This window comes from Leuciscus leuciscus, assembly GCF_965113295.1.
Source record: "Leuciscus leuciscus genome assembly, chromosome: 6".
Classification (NCBI taxonomy): domain Eukaryota; kingdom Metazoa; phylum Chordata; class Actinopteri; order Cypriniformes; family Leuciscidae; genus Leuciscus; species Leuciscus leuciscus.
The window spans coordinates 41,054,714-41,073,614 of record NC_138730.1 but is presented as its reverse complement, the minus strand read 5'-3'; the positions used below and the strand labels follow the sequence as shown (position 1 = coordinate 41,073,614).

The 18,901-nt window shown below is 42.6% G+C and overlaps 4 protein-coding genes across 4 annotated transcripts in view; 1 reads left to right on the top strand and 3 right to left on the bottom strand.

Annotated features, from left to right (window-relative positions):
• LOC309501147 (CD48 antigen-like) overlaps window positions 1–6,929 on the bottom strand; it is a 40,011-nt gene extending 33,082 nt beyond the window's left edge. Inside the window, exon 1 of the mRNA XM_082173196.1 lies at window positions 6,587–6,929. Within this exon, the coding sequence (XP_082029322.1) occupies window positions 6,587–6,863 (277 nt within the window). The 5' untranslated portion in view covers window positions 6,864–6,929. The remainder of the gene's footprint in view (window positions 1–6,586) is intronic.
• Window positions 1–18,901, bottom strand: part of LOC309501150 (CD48 antigen-like) — a 134,378-nt gene that overhangs the window by 11,478 nt on the left and 103,999 nt on the right. The gene's annotated exons all lie outside the window — the stretch shown is intronic.
• The window catches only part of LOC309501098 (uncharacterized protein), a 147,871-nt gene that overhangs the window by 61,786 nt on the left and 67,184 nt on the right, over window positions 1–18,901 (top strand). The gene's annotated exons all lie outside the window — the stretch shown is intronic.
• LOC309501135 (CD48 antigen-like) overlaps window positions 8,040–18,901 on the bottom strand; it is a 57,179-nt gene continuing 46,317 nt past the window's right edge. The window contains exons 6-7 of the mRNA XM_082173178.1: window positions 8,494–8,619; window positions 8,040–8,358 (exon numbers count right to left, since the gene is read on the bottom strand). Coding sequence (XP_082029304.1) covers window positions 8,206–8,358; window positions 8,494–8,619 — 279 coding nt within the window. The 3' untranslated portion in view covers window positions 8,040–8,205. The remainder of the gene's footprint in view (window positions 8,359–8,493; window positions 8,620–18,901) is intronic.

The window sequence follows — 18,901 nt, the reverse complement described above, 5'->3', positions numbered from 1 at the left end:
ATGTTTGGATGATCCGCTATACATCTCTGGGGAACGAGAGTTAGGGATCTGGGGGTTACCATACTGTAGCCATTGACTAACTTCACCTCATCTTCATTTTGGATTATTGGAGTATATCATTGCGTCGCTCTCAAATAACCTTGTGGATTTAAACTCATCTCATCCCATCATCATCATCATCATCATCATCATCATTATTATAATCATCTCTGCTCATCTAAAGACTGGTCATTGACGTTAAGTTTCATTTATTATTTTGGCACACCAACTCAGAGATAAAGACTGTTTGTTTCAGTATATTTGTTTATTGTTGGAGGAATTATATAGTATGCACTTATGGAATAAAAAAGGGAAAAAGGAATATTTGTTGAATGAAGTGGTTTTATTTTTCAGTACTGGTCAAATTTCTGTTGAACCTCCTCAGTGTAACACCTAAACAAAAAAGGGGTTGTTACAACATGCAGATATGTCTTCGCTGAGGAGCCGAGACTGAACTCAGGCTTTCCAGCGGTACAGCGGAAGTGGCAGGGAGATGTAACGTCTCCGTTCCCTACTCAGGGAACGAGGGTTACATACGTAACCGAGACGTTCCCTTTCGTAGTCACTCCGAGTTACGTCGGATGACGATGAATGGGGTTCCCAGTGTAATCACGCCACCTCTCGACTGTCTTCCAGTGCCCTGTCTAAGTCTGAGCTCCCTGTCGTGAGACTGGCACGGACGAAGGACTCCTACTTAACACAGGAATACCAAGGTACACTGGGAAGCATATCTCAGTGGAAATATGCAATCATGCCCAACCCGAAGGGGGGGACTTGGAATACACATATGACCCCGGGGGGCTGCATATGGAGAAACACTGGGGTGTCCAGCCGCAGGTGGAATATTTCAACCCCAGGGGTGGCAAGGTGGCTTGCCGAGGGAAAGACACATGCTCAAGGAGGCTTACAGTGGAAATACACATGTGGGGGTCGCCCAGAGGGGGAACCATGCACATGGAGGCACCTAGCCAAGCGCGAAAGCTGCCGGTGGCATAACTCTGGCGTTGACGTCGTCAGTGCTGGAGGAGACTCAGGGCTTATTAGGCTCACCTGAGGAAAATATTGCACGTGTCCCGTCCGTGGAGAGGAATGGCGAGCAAGCGAAGACATCTGAGCAGGATCTAGTACCGGCTAGTTGAGGCGAGTACATGAGAAGAAACTGGCTCCACTCGGAGATTGTAGAATCTCGCGAATGTGTTCTCTGCAGCTCTGCAGATGTCTGTTAGTGAGGTGCCATGCGCTAGAGCCCAAGAGGATGCCACACTCCGGGTGGAGTGGGCCGTCACACCAAGGGGGCATGGTCGACCTTGCTGCTGGTAAGCCAAAGCAATGGCGTCCACTATCCAGTGAGACAACCTTTGCTTGGAGAGAGCCTTTCCCTTCAGCTTCCCACCATGACAGACAAAGAGCTGGTCAGAGGTCCTGAAACACTGCGTTCTGTCTACGTAAGCATGGAGGGCGCGTACTGGACAGAGCAGTGCCAAGGCTGGGTCTGCCTCCTCCAAAGGCAGCGCTTGCAGGTTCACCACCTGGTCTCGAAAGGGAGTGGTGGGAACCTTGGGCACATATCCAGGTTAGCCGGCCCGAATTCCAGGCACGCTTCGTCAACCGAGAATGCCTGCAGGTCCCCTACCCTCTTGATGGAGGCCAATGCAACCAGGAGCGCTGTCTTCATCGACAGGAACTTAAGCTCCACTGATTACAGAGGCTCAAAGGGAGCACTCTGCAGGGCAGTTAAAACCACTGAGAGGTCCCAAGAGGGAATGAGAGGAGGGCGAGGATGATTCAGTCTCCTCGCTCCTCTCAGGAACCTGCTTTCTCAGGTCGTGCTTTCCCAGAGACTTACCATCAACTGCGTCGTGATGTGCAGCAATAGCGGCAACATACACTTTCAGGGTGGAGGGAGACAGCCTTCGCTCCAACCCTTCTTGCAGGAAGGAAAGCACGACACTGATCGGGCATTTCGTGGGTTCTTGATGTTTAGAAGAACACCAGTTGACGAAGAGGTTCCACTTCAACGTATAGGCATGTCTCGTGGACGATGCTCTAGCGGAAGTGATGGTAGCCACCACCGCTGGTGGTAGGGTACTCAAACCTGCCTCATCCCGTCCAGGAGCCACACGTGGAGGTTCCAAAGATCGGGACGAGGGTGCCAAAGGGTGCCCCGTCCCTGAGAAAGCAGGTCCTTCCTCAGAGGAATTGGCCAGGGAGGTGCTGTCGCGAGGAGTACTAGTTCTGGGAACCAGGTGCGGTTGGGCCAATACGGGGCAACCAGAATCACCTGCTCTGCGGCCAGCTGTGCGCCAGTGCATCCGTGCCGAGCGTGCCCTCGGTCAGGGAATAAAAGAGGCCGCAATGGGACGAGTCGAGAAGTGTTAATTTCGTTGACGAATAATTTGTCATTATTTTCGTCAACGACATTTTTTCACAGACAAAAACAAGACGATAACTAAATAAAAACTAGTTTTGAATGACAAAAACTATGACGAAAATCTATTGACATTTTCGTCAACGAATAAAAACTAGACGAAAATGTTAGATAGTGACGATTTGGGAAGCGATCCAGTCTGATGTCCTGCATTTGTGGTAGATGCGCACAATTGTACTGTAACGTGATCTACCCAGCGGCACACGAGTTCGCATGCGCTGCATGTCTCATAAAACGTTAAAACATGTAAACGTCTGGGAGAATGAGTAGAGCAGACATGAAGATCTGAATAAGAGTGACGACGCAAAAAAAAAGAGCTATATTCGGTAAGGTTTTCTGTGCGCACACACCCGACCCGAAGCGTGCAGCCATTCACATAGACACCTAGCCTATACAGCGCGCGAGTACAGAATTGAGCTTTCTTTCGTGTCTGAATGGACAAATACACACAAATATTATGTCTAAATGTCCGTTTTGGAGAGTATTCACGTAAATGATGTCGGTTATGTCTTAAACAGTTGTGAGTGTATCTATGTGCATCAGTGCAATTCTGGATCCGCATGTCATTGGACATGATCCGATGTCTTAAAGTGACAGTGGGTAATAAACCTAATGCGGTCTGTGTCCTTAATATTGATCAAGCAACAAAAGAAAAAGAGAAAAGCATTCACTGCTCGTTAATAGCTTTAATAAGGATTAATTATATTTAAATCATACAAATAAATATGTCTGCTTGAAAGAATAGAGAATGATGTATGCAAGTAGTTATAAATAATTCATATATCATTCATTAAAAAAAGACTGTCTTCTACTTTAGGAAAAATGTTTTTTTAATTTTAAGATATTTAAGTTACAGTAGTTAAATCTGTATCTGTATTGCACGTTCAAACTTTAAAATCATTCATATTAGCAGGTTAATATATGTTTTCTCCGGGAGTATATGGGTTTGGAAATTTTAGAGAAATTCTAAATAAATGCATTTAAATTGAAACCCATTATATTTTAGTCGACTAAATCTACTGTAGATTTAGTCGACTAAAATCTTATTGTATTTCGTCGACTAAAACTAGACTAAAACTAAAACAATTCAGATGACTAAAATATGACTAAAACTAAATGGCATTTTAGTCAAAAGACTTTGACTAAAACTAAATAAAAATTTGCTGTCAAAATTAACACTGGAGTCGAGGGAGGCAAACAGATCTATCTGAGCGTCCCTGAACTGTTGATACAACAACATGCCTGGAAGCTCGTTCTAAGGGCACACCAGCCCGAAGAAAACTGAGGCTCGACCACGGGGTGAAGGTCTGACGGCAGGTCGGAGTCACTGGGACTCGGAGCGTGCCGTGTTGCCATGCCCACCTCGGGACTCGATCGGTCTCATATGAAGCAATCCGAGCGGCGTTACTGCGGCTGCGGATGCCATATGCCCCAGGAGCCTCTGAAATAATTTCAGTGGAACCGCACTCTTGCCCTCGAATTGACGAAGGCAAGTCAGCAGTGACTGCTGCAAACCAATCCTGCGGCCGCACGCATTCGAAAATGCGTTTGGCCGTGAGCATCTTGAACGGCATCCTGTTTGAAGGGAGCGGTTCAAGACGCGCAGGTCCAGGATCGGTCGTAAACCACCGGATTTCTTCAGTACAATGAAGTAGGGGCTGTATAAGCCGGACTTCATTTCGGCTGGAGGGACAGTCTCGATCGCACCCTTCACCAGTAGGGTGGCGACGTCTGCTCTCATGACAGGGGCATTGCCACTGACCATAGTGAAGCGGACTCCCTGAAGGGGGGAGGCGACCGCGCGAACTGAATCGCGTAGCCGAACCTGATGGTTCTCGCAACCCAGCGGGACAGTCTGGGAAGCTCTAGCCAGGCTCCCAGAAACTGCGCCAGCGGGGTCATTCGAACCACAGACGTACCATCGGTGGTGCAGCGAGGCGGAATGACCGGCCCAGGCGAGGGTGGCATAGCGGCCCTGTGCGGGGGCACGGTCATTAGCCGCGTCCTGCCAGAGGAGGCCAGGGGAGGACCAGCGTCCCACGGGGGCGTACTCTGGCAGGGGTCTAGCGACAGAGGGGGATGAGAGGAGCGTGGCCCGTGGGCGGCGCGTGCTGTCATCCACAGCCTCTTGGTGCTCAGAGAAAGAGCATCAGTTCTTTTGAACGAAATTCTCCCCCAGCCCTCCACCGGGGGAAGGAGTGGTCCTGCTACCAGCTCCTCAAAGAACTGAGCCCTAACTCCAAGCTGCCCGTCTCAGGAGTGCTGCTTAACCAGGTGTTAGCCGGCTAAGGGGCAGAGACAGGCGGTGCCAGCCTCCAGTGACCTCCTCGTGCTCGGGCCGGTGAAGGCTCGAGGGGAGGAGCCGCATGGAGGCGGCGTCGGCGGGAAGCAGACTAAGGAGACCACACGGACGGATGACCGTCAGTGCAGAAGCCTCAGTCCGCTTCTGGAGTGATCGAAGACTGTTGGGCGCAGTCCTCAACCACACCGCCGACCAAGCTGCCCGTCTCAAGAGTGCTGCTTAGGCCAGTGAAGGCCCGAGGGGAGGAGCCACATGGTGGTTGCCTTGGCGGGAAGCAGACTAAGGAGACCACACGGATGGATGACCATCAGTGCAGACGAACCCGAGTCTGCTTCTGGTGGCCGAAGCCCACACACGGAAGCCCCACGGTTTGCGATGTGGAGGGGGGCGTGTTTTTTTACTATTTATTTATTTATTTTTTGTATTGTACCACACTGTAACCACACATCACCCTGTACCACACATCACCCTGGCCACCAGCCAAAGTATCCCGTAGGAAGAGATAGATTGGGGTGTGGCAGAGGGGACTCTAATCATTGAGTCTCGATCTATAAACATCGCAATGGTCATGTTCCCGCAATGAAAACATGACTCATCCACGAGCGCTGCCGAGCGTGATTAAGCTCAACACGCAAAACAGCGCTCGTGACCGTTAGGCAGATGAATCACGCGCCCACATCCAGTAAATACACGGGCGAACCGTCTTGAAAAAGATGTGCCTCGTGCAGCTCTTTTAGAGAGGAAAAAGCTCAGCAGAGTGCTGAAGCGCCCAGGGAGAAACACACTCACTGTCGGCAGATCACGGCACAAAAAAGCAGCAGGCAATGCGATCTCGCTGGAACACGCCATCACACAAACACACTGAAGAGCCGCTCGTCTCGTAGAATGAAGATGATTCAGAATGGCTTGTAGGAGTGAAGAGAACTCTATGCTCCGAAGCGAAAACATATCTGCATGTTGCCAGCGTACTTCCTTGTATACCCCCAGGGTGGGGCGGAGATACGCTATGCAAATTCCGCAGACCCATGGCATTTCATCGTTTTCTATACTCGAAGGTGATAGGCTTTCTAAGCGAAACCCCATTCGTCGTCATCCGACGTAAATCGGAGTGACTACGAAAGGGAACTACAGTTGACAGTTCAGGTATTCTGAGGTCAATCAATTCAGCAGTTAGACTACATTTAGTCAACCAAAACTAAATATTTGATTTGGTGTGTGTGTGTGTGTGTGTGTGTGTGTGTGTGTGTGTGTGTGTGTGTGTGTGTGTGTGTGTGTGTGTGTGTGTGTGTGTGTGTGTGTACCTTTATTATTGACAGAGCTGTGTAATGTTTATTCTGTCTTTTTTCCAGCTGACATTGTTGCTATGGTTACAAATGATGGATTCCTCACTGCAGTTCAGGATGAGAGTGTAGTTCTCATGTGATGTCACTTCCTCTGGAGAGCATCTGTTGTTCTGATAGCTAGAGTTTATCATGAGGTCATGAGCTCTGCATGTGAAGTTCACAGTACAGGAGTCACTGCTGGACCAGTTTGAGTTTACAGTCAGAACAGGAGCATCAACAGCATCTGAAACGCACATTTATTTATTTTTTAACAATATCAAATGTGACCGTGGACCACAAAACCAGTCACATGGGTCAGTTTTTTGAAAACAACCACTGAGTTACCAATGCTCAAACAAAAGGTGTAAATTTCATCCTCGGTCTTTTAAACATAAACATTTCACTACTTATATATGTGCTGTATAATATTGCACAAAATAAAATACATCAATGAGTCTTAAATGATCTGAACACGCCAAGAAAAATCACACTCACCTATAACAGATACTCTGTATGTAGCAATATTGTTCTCTGATTCTCCACTTGCTATTGCTGTATAGAGTCCAGTGTCTGTCTTCTGCATGTTCTTCAGTGTGAGAGAGAAGGTTTTATCATTGAAATCCACTCTGTCCTTGTAGGAAGAATGAGGTTTTATTGTTTTAGATGCATGTATATATTTCACTATATTGTCTGATTTATCTTTTCTCCAGGATAAAAGATCGAACTCTTGTAGTTTCTGTGTCTGTATATCCAGTTGAACAGAATCTCCCATCTTCACAAACACAGAGATCTCAGCACTGAACCCTGAGGAGAGAGAAATATATTGTTTCTGAGTGTGGCTGGTGAAAGACCCATTGTACATTTTTTCCTGAAATGGGCATGATCAAATAAATAATATGTTTGACATTTAATAAAACTTTTCTTCAAGAGAGAATAGCATAATAAAAATGTAATACAGCTATAATGCACATATTTGGAGATAATTGTTTCAGATTACCTAAATAAACTATAGTCTGATTGCCCCATGTGTTGGTTTAAACAATCTAGAGAGCCCATTGTTTCAAAAGTAATTCCTTTGGCTCTCATAGTGACGTAGTTGGTTTGGTAGAGCTGACCGCCTATGGATGTCAGTTTATTGGACATCAAAATAACATAGTAGAACAGTTAAATTCACAACTTCTTACTGAGTAAAAAGAATTGTTGTGTTATCACTGATATGAGGAAAATGCTTTTAAATAGAAGAAATTCCCCCATTTGCATGATACACTGAGATGCATGTCTCAGTATGCATCCATGCTACATGCTTTGATATGATATTACATTATTGTTGAGTTTCATAATCAGAACTGGCAAACATTTTGTGACTAACCGTCACACACTTACACAACACTCTTTACAACTATAATTACCTATCGTTACACTTATAATTAAAATAATTACAAACAAGTCATTGCTTGTAATAGAGGTCAAAATAAAAAGGAATGATAAACTTCTGTCACATTTAAAAAAGTTTAGTGACTCCTCTCAGTACTGAAAAAGTCGAAAGACTTTAACACTGGCTCAATCGTTCTAAAATTCACTTATTGCTAGATGGTGGTGTATCTGTATTTTCCAAGCATGGCAAAAAATGGAGAGAAAAAAGAAAGATTTTACACAGCTATTTTAGTTAGAAGTAAAAACTTGTCTATTCTTTTTTTTTTACTGCATAAATTGTCTACAAAAGTACAATTCTGTCATTACTTTTTTGAGTTTTGTTTTTGTCTGTTTTGTCAAAAATATGACTGAAAATCTTATCCTTTGCAAGTGAGACAAAATACTGTTAATAGTGCCAAAATCACATTTAACCTGGAACACTCCTTTAATATACAAAGAAATGTTTCAGAGAGAGACATGATAAATCCAGTTAATATTATGAGCTGTGTCATTGCAAAAATAAGTCAGAACACAGTTAATGAAACAAACACTTTAATGACAATCAGGCAACTACAACAATACAATTATCACTCATACTATTAACTTACATTTTTATGCCTGTGCATGGCACGTTTAAGATATTGATGAAAACAGCAGCATCCACTGTTTGATGCCACATTTTTACATATATTCATCCTCAGTTATGAATGACCAAGTTGTCTCCCTTTTGATGATTTACACACTATTGAATAAATTGTATTGTCTGTTTCAGAAGGAAATGATGTTTTTTGGTGTTGTCCTATTGTACTGTAGGTGGTGCTGGGGTGATTTTCTGTTTGCACCTCTGCCCGTATCTGTGAATATACATACAGTAAATACAAACTATATATTTTCCATCTATCTGTATATCTGTCTTCACAAGGCTTTGTATGAGCATATATTAAGTGTCTTCACAATGAGGAAAGTAAATGCCTTCTTCTCTTTCTTACCTCAGGGCTAGGCATGTTCTGACTGGTATTGTGAGTTTGTTTGTACTCTCCTGTAAACCCATAGACAGTTTGAGGATTCGCTGATTTCTCCAACATCTCCAGGGGTCTTTGCTCTTTAATCTTTGGCTGCGGAACAATCCAATCAAACAGTCACAAATCCTTCTGCACATTTACATTTACAGTATGGCTAGTAGTATGGACACTGAAGAGGTTTGATGTATTTCCAATAATTCTACAGCATAAATTGACATTCTGGAGAATTATGGGTTAGAATTCATTAATTCATTCTTGAATTAAGAGCATTTATTATCTAAGATGGCTGCACAAAAAGATGGTTACCTGAACTTGTGCATAAATTGTTTGATTCTCTTCTTGGGCCCCTAAGAGATTTAGAATAGTATCATTTTAAAGAAACAACTGATCATTATTGTCATCACAGAAAGTGTAAGTGTGACTATTTGTGTGTGTTCTTTGCTTTTCCTTCACTGTAAAAAAAAATTACATCCCCAAGTCAAAAATTTAAAGTGACCGATAACATCTAAATTTTTCAATTAGTCTGACGTATTATTTCTCATTGAGCCAATGTTAACAGACTATTGCAACAAGAATTTCACTTGGGCCAACTGAAAAATTTAGATGTTATCGGTCACTTGAAATTTTTGATTTGGGAGGGTCAGAAATGTTTTACAGTGTTCAGCCAGCGATTGAGTACCTCGAATAAATCGAGGATACATTCCTTTTTATTTCATTAAGACAAAAATACCTTTTTTATGCTTCTTGTAAGAGCAGCATATTACAGAAACTGCTGCTAAAACCACCAGTGGAACAACAGCGATGATTGTGCCAATTGTTGTGGGAAAAAAATAATCTTTTCTTTTGTCTTTATTTTCAATGATTTAACAAATGAATGCCATACATTCATTTGTCTGTATTTTGAGTTTATTTTATGATGTTAATACAGCTGCAGGGTGTGTGTGTGTGACTCAGAGGTGAGAAGATTAGGGGGTTAGGGGAGCCACAGGGGTTCCTCTGTGTCTTTTGTTTAGTGGGGGCTGTAAGAGATAGCTTTTGAAAGAGATAACACTATAAAAATGCGGGCTAACCTCTGCTCTGGGTCTCACTCCGCCTGCAGCTGGTCTGCGGGTGGACTGGGAACGTTTCTTGCAAGAAATAAATATATTTTAAGAACAATTTGATCCTGATGTCTCTTATGCCTGATGCTGTTTTGTTAGTTACTTGTTTTTGCCTCAACAAGTTGGTGTCAGAAGTGGGATCCATGAGGTTTCTTCTGGCCCTGAGAAAGTGGATTGACGGACTGATCACCCTAAAGCACAAAAGGCTTTAGTCTTACCTCGCCGAATTGAGAGAGAAGAGCCAAAACTGCTATCAGGGCCAGGAGGAACCCACTGGATTCAGAAAGAACTCGGAGGCAGTAAAAGCATCTCGGGTAAGAGACAGTTAAATTATTTTATTTTGTGTGGTGTAATCTGATATGACTATGAGTGAACGTGGACCATTTTGGCTGAGTTTTGCTTTGGTACGAGCGAGAGGTGATTCAGATAATCACAATTGTTTGGGGAAGAAATTGAAGAAGCTTCGGATCGGTTTCTACCACACTTAGCTCGGTGGTGGACGGGAGTGCCACAGGTGGATGGGAGTGCCACAGGTGATTTAGATAATCACAGGTGATTCAGATAATCACAATTGCTGATTAGTTAGTTTTACTCAAAATCTCTGATAACCTGAAAAAAAATATATATATTTTTACAAGTGGACGGAAGAGCCACATCAAATCAGAATTAATAGAGCGCTAGAAAGTGCTTAGGCCTATGGGAAGATTTTGAGTAAAACGTAATTACAGAAACCCGACCGATTTTGGGTGACGAAAAAAGATCGGATCTGTCGAAGACGTTTGACAAGATATTGTAAGACACGTGTCGAAGTTGTGAAATCCAGAAGGGAGATTCAGCCAAAATGGGGTCATCTAACAGTAAAGTAGACCATTTTTTACACACCGGTTTTCTGTAAAATGGAAAAAAATTTAGGCCAGAAATGCATGCAAGAAATTGGGAAACGGATGATTGTTAAGCAAAGGGGAAGTGAAAATATTTTTACTAACAAACGCACACACGACGCACACACAAACACATACACTGATTTTCTTTCTGCTATCTGCAATGAAGAAACTGCTTGCAAATCTTTTTGTGTGTCTGATGAAACTTTGAGCAAAGCTATGACTGATGATTTGAGCAGTGTTGTAAATGATGAGCGTATGAGATGGGCAAAAGTACAGGGTTTTTCTGAAGTGCCAATTTATCCGTTACTAGTCAAAGAGTTGTTGTAACGTTAGTTTGTTCATGAGTGTAAAAATGTGAACAAACAGTGAATTGTTGGATGGAAGAGAAGCAGATAAAAGAGAACAGAGTCGATAGGAGAAGGAACTGGCATGTAGGGAAAAGAGAAAGTTTTTCCTGATGGAAAATCAGATAAAAAAGAACAGAGTCGATAGGAGAAGGAACTGGCATGTAGGGAAAAGAGAATGTTTTTCCTGATGGAAAATACAAACAGTGAATTGTTGCACTGTTAGACTTTTCTGTAATTTCTACAGTTATTTACTTTAAATCCCCCAGTATTATACTGCTATTTCTCTTTACAGTAAATAACTGTGATTCCAATTGCATCATGGGAATTTTCTGTGACGTCTAACACCACATACAGAGACTTACTGTATTTTTTTAATTTGCTGTATACTACTGTATTTGACGTAACTGCCTCTCTGGCTGGCACCATTCCACCGTGCTTTTTATTTCCTAATTTTTGCCTTACACCACGTGTCTACAACGCTATAATAGCCAGAGGCTGTCTATATTGGACACATTGAAGCGACCGGACCTTTAAATGCAAACCTGTTTATCCCTTGTAAGAACTAGTGCGAGCGCTTGGACTCGTATCGGACTACGTCTGAAATATAACGGCCGCGGCGCATCACTACACTGTCTGGGATTTGTCGTGTCGCGTCAGACAGACATCCAGTGTAGGTAATGGGGTCTGTCTTTTGTTGGATCGCGACGTTCGTGTCTGGCCCGGGGAAGAGACGGAATTCACTTCACCGGGAGAGAGATCAGCAAGCAAGGTAAAAAAAAAAAAAACATTCTGTGTATGTTGACAGGATTGTGCCCAGTTTAACGTATGTTATAACGTTAACGTTAGCCTAACGTTACTCGTCGTCAACATGGCGGTAACGAACTTTACCATGGTAAACTGAGCTAACGTTTCATTTTACACACTTTGTTAGATTATTGAATTGTCGAGTTAAAATATGCCCACGAGCAACGCGTTTACATTAACAATAAATGTGAAAAAAACTAATGTGAAAACTCTGAAATCGAATCTGGTGAAAAAGAGTGACCATCTGGCTTGTCGATGATTAAGTCGTTTGGCTGATTTCAGATACTCTAGGTTACGATGATCAGTGAGAACAGTGAACGGATGTTTAGCCCCCTCCAGCCAGTGACGCCACTCCTCGAATGCTGCCTTCATTGCGAGAAGTTCGCGGTTGCCAACGTCATAATTCTGCTCGGTAGAGTTCAATTTGCGGGAGAAGAACGCACAGGGGAAAAGTTTGGGAGGTTCACCCTGGCGTTGTGAAAGCACTGCCCCAATGCCTGTGCTGGAAGCATCTACTTCCACTATGAATTCACGTTCGGGGTCGGGATGGTGCAGGATGGGAGCGGTCGTGAATTTCTCTCTTAGTGAACGGAACGCTGCTATAGCTGCTGAAGACCAGGTTAGACGTTGGGTTCCCTTTTTGATCATGGATGTCATAGGGGCAGTGATACTGCTGAAGTTACGGATGAACCGCCGATAGATATTGGCAAATCCTAAGAAGCGTTGTAGTTCCTTGAGAGTGGTAGGTTGGGACCAGTGAACTACCGCCTGTACCTTCCTCTCGTCCATGGCGACCCCTCCAGAGCTAATCACATACCCGAGAAAGGAGATGGTCTCTTGGTGGAACTCGCACTTCTCTGCCTTGGCGTACAGTTGGTGTTGAATGAGACGTTTCAGGACTGCTCTGACGTGTTGAACATGCTCCTCATAAGTTTCGGAGTAAATCAGGATGTCATCAATGTAAACAATTACCCTTTGGTTCAGCATGTCTCTGAAAACGTCGTTAATGAAAGCCTGAAACACGGAAGGACTATTGGACAGGCCGAACGGCATAACAAGATATTCGTAGTGCCCCGTCGTGGTAGAGAATGCTGTCTTCCACTCGTCCCCTTCACGAATGCGAATGAGATTATAGGCACAACGAAGGTCCAGTTTGGTGAAATATCTTGCTTGTCTGAGTTGTTCGAGAGCAGCAGGGACGAGTGGTAGAGGATAACGGAACTTGGTTGTGATGTCATTGAGAGATCGATAGTCGATACAGGGACGAAGACCTCCATCTTTCTTCTTGACGAAGAAGAAGCCTGCTGATGCGGGTGACGTGGAGGGACGGATGAAACCTTTGGCGAGTTCCTCCTGAATGTAAGATCTCATAGCCTCTGCTTCAAATAAATAAGATATCTCTTGGCAAAATCACTGGTGTCTGTTTCCATGAAATTAAACAACATGGGAAAGCAAGATTTTTAAATCAACACTGACCTCTCAGTTCTTCGGGTGTCTGAGGTGTACAAAGATTTTGCTGATGCTGACCGCCCTATGATCTGCAGCATGGGAATAAGTGAGGATATCCCACTTGTGGACTCACTGTTCGGCAAGGTGCAACATGGAAGTCCCCTTTCTTATCAGCAACCTGCCAAAGAGAAAGCAAAGACTCTCCATGATGCTCCACCTCCTCCATCATTGCCACTGCAAGGCTACAGACTTGAACCATCAGAGTGCATGTTTGTCTGTTCCAGGAAGCAACAGCTGCACATGAAAAGTCTTGAGGTTACCCTGGAATTGGCCCAGAAGATTGAATGTGCTACGCGAGAGTAGAGTTTGTGTGCCTATTGGTACAATGTACGGAAACCACTGGTGACTGCATCTCGTTTTAGAGAGATCTGCCATGTGGGCAAGGCCTCTGAAGAGGGACTTGCTGAACGCATTCTAAGAGGTACTCATCAGACAGGGCCTATGAAGAGGGGTTTGGAGTTGGAGGCAGATGCGATCTGGGAATATTGCCAGATAAAACGTGTGAACCACTACAGATGTGGGTTTGTGGTACAACCGGATGCACCATGGATTGGTGCCTCACCAGATGGGGTTGATTTTGACCCCTTGGAGCAGCCTCAGTTTGGCCTTGTGGAAATAAAATGTCCAAACATTCCAAATTATGTAGACGCACCTTATCTCAAGGTCATCAATGGGTCATTGCAGCTCAAACCAACTCATGCCTATTATTGGCAAGTTCAGGGCCAACTACTTGTCACCGGTATGAGTTGGTGCGATTATGTCGTCTCCGCTCAAGATGATGTTTTCATACAAAGAATACAGAGGGATGAGAGTGTGATGGAAAAAATGAAGCGTGGGATAGATAAGTTCTACTTTCATGTGTACATGGACAAATACCTGGCAGTGGCGTAAATTGGTTGCTTGTCATTCCTGAGTTTTGGGCACATTTTTACAGAAGACTCCTTTAAATCTGTTATTATCTTGCATAATTACCTTGATCATTTCTCATATTATAAATGTTCATTTGTGCCTTTGTATGCATTGTTATTGAAGGGCAGTGACACTTTCATGTTAACCATTTATGAAATTGAAGTTTGTCAAATACAGTTCACTTGAAATCTATTATGTGTTTTTGCTTTCTGAAGAACAGAGAAATGGTCTTTGCATTTTTACAAAATCTATCAAATCAAATCAAATCAAAATTTATTTATATAGCACCTTACAACAACGCTCAGGTTGACCAAAGTGCTTTACAACTGTGAAACCCACAAAAACAGATAATACAGAACAATACAGAGCAAGAATCACACACATATATATATGTGTATATATATATAGATTAAAAAAACACGTCAAAACCATATAATAACTAAATTATTAAAAAAGAAAACACCTTAAGATAAAATATGAAAGTGCTAAAAAAATCAAAAAGCCAGTTTAAATAAATGGGTCTTCTAAAAAAATCTATCACAGTCAACAGGAAGCACACAGAAACACTGTAAAAGTAAAGCAGTTTTATTTGCAGAGTAACAGCAAATCATTTCCAAAACTGTATGAGTATTGTTAAACATCCTGTGATGTGTTATTGACCTTTATTTTGCCAGGAGAGTGTTGTGTCAAAGTTCATTATAGAATGGATTAGGAAATCCGGCCACCAGAAAATCAGACCATCCATTTCTTGACCAGGGGTCCGGACTGATAATTAGTGAGGAGACATGCAACAGTAAAAAGTTGGTTTATATTCCCACAAATGGAGAGAGGGATGACCGTGTCAAAAAGTTTGTTCTCTTTGACCCTCCTAATGAGCCTCTCGACGTGGACTCTCAGACGTGCAATGGCCTGGGTTTTAAGGACGTCCACCTCTGACATTTGATCCTGTTTGGACATAAAAGCTGGGCTATGCACTTTCCCGGAAACTAGCTCATCTATCAGAAACCCCTTGTCTACCATAACTTCCATGTCGGGTGTTAGGAGGGAGGTGATGCCGGAGTGACGAAAAATCTCCTTGTCACTGATGGAGCCTTCAAAAAGTGCCGACACAAATGTCAATGCTCCATGGGGGGACATGCCAATAAGCGCTTTGAATGTACAGTGCGACTTGTATGTGGAAAATACCTCACTTTGGAGCAGAAGGGAGGTAGGGGTTTGGCACCTCATTTCTGTGCAGTCAAGGATGACCTGGGTGTTTTCATAAGTCCCATGGAAATCTGTGGGGCAGTTTGCTCTCACTGATCCGCTTGTCATCCATATCGAGAGAGATCCATGTAAAGTATATAGAAAGTTGGACCAACTATTCGACTCACTGTAGCTCTGTGGATGTTGAACTTGTGAGCAAGGTCCCTTTGTGTACAGCCGGTTGATAGATAGTTAAGGAAGAGGAAGAGCTCGTCAATTGGCAGCAATTTCTGGGGAAAATAGTTACTGTATTATTAATAGATAGAAACACTATACAACAAAGATAAAATACACAAACTAAGGTGATTAAAATATGCAGTGCATGTGGGGGTGTATGTAATCTAAAAATTGGAAACTTTCATCAATGATTTAACTGGTGGTAAAGAGTAAGCTGCCTATAGCAGGCCAGCGTGGAGCTGAGCAGCCAAAGGAGCAGAGCAACAAAAGCAGGTAGTCGCTTGCACAGACAACAAGAGCAAGCACTCAAGCAAGCAAAAAACAAAACACAGCTAACAGTGCAAAATGTGTAATTCACATGGACCAAGCTGGTAGTATATGTTTATTGTAGAACTTACTGTTGATCTGTTCATAGGGCTCTCAGTGGATGTACTGGTGGAAAGGTTCTTCTGACCACTGGTGACTCTCACCATTCTGCTCGTTGCCTCTTGGATTAGATTCCAAAAGGCCATGAAATGCTCATATGATGGAAATCTGCATACAAACAGCACATATCATATAGTTTTTCTATTGATGGCATTCAGATTACATCAAAACATTCTCAAGTTGTGAACATGGAATCTAGCGTTGTTTTCTCTAGATCTGTTAATTATATTTCCTTCATTATATTTTATTCTTCTTTACTGAAACACACAAAGTCACAATCCACACACATCAGACACTCACCACACACGCATTGTATGGAACCGCAAAAATCCATACTAGCCATACTAGCCAAGCTATCGTGAAACTTTAACCCTCTGGAGTCTGAGCGTTTTTTTGGGCCCTGGGGGTGTTCTGACATGCTCTGACATTTGTGCTTTTTTCAGTTGCTTATAAACATATTAATGGCAAAGGTGTAAATTCACTCTATATAGCACAAACAGGACTACAATAATATGTGAGCCACATGTATGTACATGTTTTCATTTTTGAGAGAATAATGTTTATGCGTGGTTATCGAAAAAACTAAAAATTAAAATTTTTGAAATAAGGCCACAAAACACATACTAAATATGTGGCAATAAGACTTTTGACTTATGGATGTCGGCGCCTATAGTTTTTTCTTCAAAATTATGTGAAAATAGTCTTGCTTTATCGTTCACATAAAACCATACATTGATTTAAATTGATGTAAAACAGGTTTTGCTTGGAAAGCCAATATGCGAGGGGGCGTGAACGAGGAGTGGTTTACACCTTAGAATACACCCACTCTGCATAATTAGCCATTCACTCAGGTGTGACACTGACTGAGCCACAATGCAAGGACAAAAGATATATTTAGAAGAAGACTTATATTGACCATTTAAGATTTTGCTTACATCTATCTTGTAAATATGTTTTGCTATTTTATTAAAACGGTTACAATTACAACAATAATTACAATTTCAACAATATTTCATTCTTTGTAAAAAAAAAATGATTATAGGCCCTACATTTTATCTATGTATTCATTAGTTTGAATATAACCAACATTGGAACAGCTAACATCTTAGTTGATGACTTTATTTTTGACAAAAATAGTATTTTATATATAGAAATGGCTAAACAAAAGCTTATTTGATGTGGCAGTATATTCTACAGTAAAAACTGTACCCAAATCTGGTCAACAAAATGTTGTCTTTCATATTTCGTCTGACTGTAACGTTGTTTTCATGAAATATTAGGGCATATTGTTAATTTGCAGTTTAATACGTTGCTTATACAAATAGCCTACATTTTATTTCAACATTCAGTCGATGTTTACTTATCTCAGTATAGCAATACAGTTTGCTAAAACATCATCATTCATTCACACACGTGTCTTTGCCAGCTGTGGTAAACAGCGCGCATTCATGCCGTTTATTCATTCATAAACAGAAACCCACGTGAAGAAATTCACGTGAGAAGGAAAACACTTACTTGTATTCCTCAGCTCGCTCCTCGATATACCCGCACTTCTGAGGGACATTTTCCATTAGTATTATTCCTCACAGCGCTGCAAGACGGTGTAAACAATGATCTAAATAAACTTGTGTGTTTTCTCGAGCTGATGGGGGCGTTCACAGGATTGCCTCAGCCATTTACGTTTGAATAGCGCGCGCTCTCCGTGGGCGGGGCCGATTATAACGTAATGAGATGAGATGAGCTCGACTGGAATCGCTCTCTTTTAATACAGATTTCACAAGATGAGAATAATAGTTTTTTTATATAAATTACTTCATTTAAAAGAAGAGAATTCAATCTTCATGCCTGTGTGTCTGTATGTCTGTTTGACTGAGTATTCGCTGAGTTATTGTTAATTTTCGGACGCGTTTCAGAATGGACTACACTGGCAGAGAGAAGGCAGAACTCGCTTCGTGTTTATTTTTCTTTATTTGGCAAAAAGCACAACACTTTGTTTTTATTGTGAGTATACACAAAAATAATACACATTTAACAGAATCGATTGATGTATGAAACTCCTATGGAAAATCAAAGTCAACAGAGTATTTATGAGTTTCTTTTACACTAATAAAAAAAAAGCGAGCTGGTATCGCCGGCGATACCGTAGACCTCAGGGGGTTAAAGCTAATCACATAACCGGCTGCTGATGATACGTTTTTTATTGCCTCGTCAGCGGAGATGAGGCTGACTTTGTTGGAAGGGATAGATCTGTCCCGTGACATGTATGTATATATTCATAAAATATGTATTATTTACAGAACAAAGAAAAGAAAATACACCAAATGTGATGGTGTGAAATCTCTGATTTCTTACCTGGTATAGTACCGAAAGTCATCAGGTGATGTGGCAAACTGCTGCAACCCAAATCTCTCCAAATGATGTGACTCGAGCTGCCTTGTGAGCTCCTCGATCTGCCTTGACATGTTCTCAAATTTCATCCGGTCGACCACGATGAAAGAGCTGGCTGTGTAATCGTGGTCTTTCATCAGGGGTGTCGGAGCCAACTCAGCACAACCAGAGACAGGTGTGTTTTCATCCACCTCAGTCACCATGTCCACGGTGGAGTCATCCTCTGTAGCGCGGTCCAAAGCCTGGATTGCTCGAGGGCGGCGCTCCCAAACTCCGGGTCGCTGTTTTTTTTTAGTGTAATTATTCCAACCGAACAAGGATGGAACTGCCTTAGGTCGAAGACACCGCTTTCCAGAAGAAGATATTACTATCTCTTCTTGCTCAAAGTGCCGACTGCACACTCTGGAGTTGGTGGTGGGGGTGAAACCTTCCCTTCTGATTTTAACAAGCCACTGGGTGCGTAAATTAAGTTCCTTTGGGAAACTATGGAAGCTCAAGGTTCTGTTGAATCTCCCCCCGGCGGTACATAGTGGCACGCAGCAATGGTGGTTATTACCACCGACTGCCCTTTGAAAAGTGAATCGTT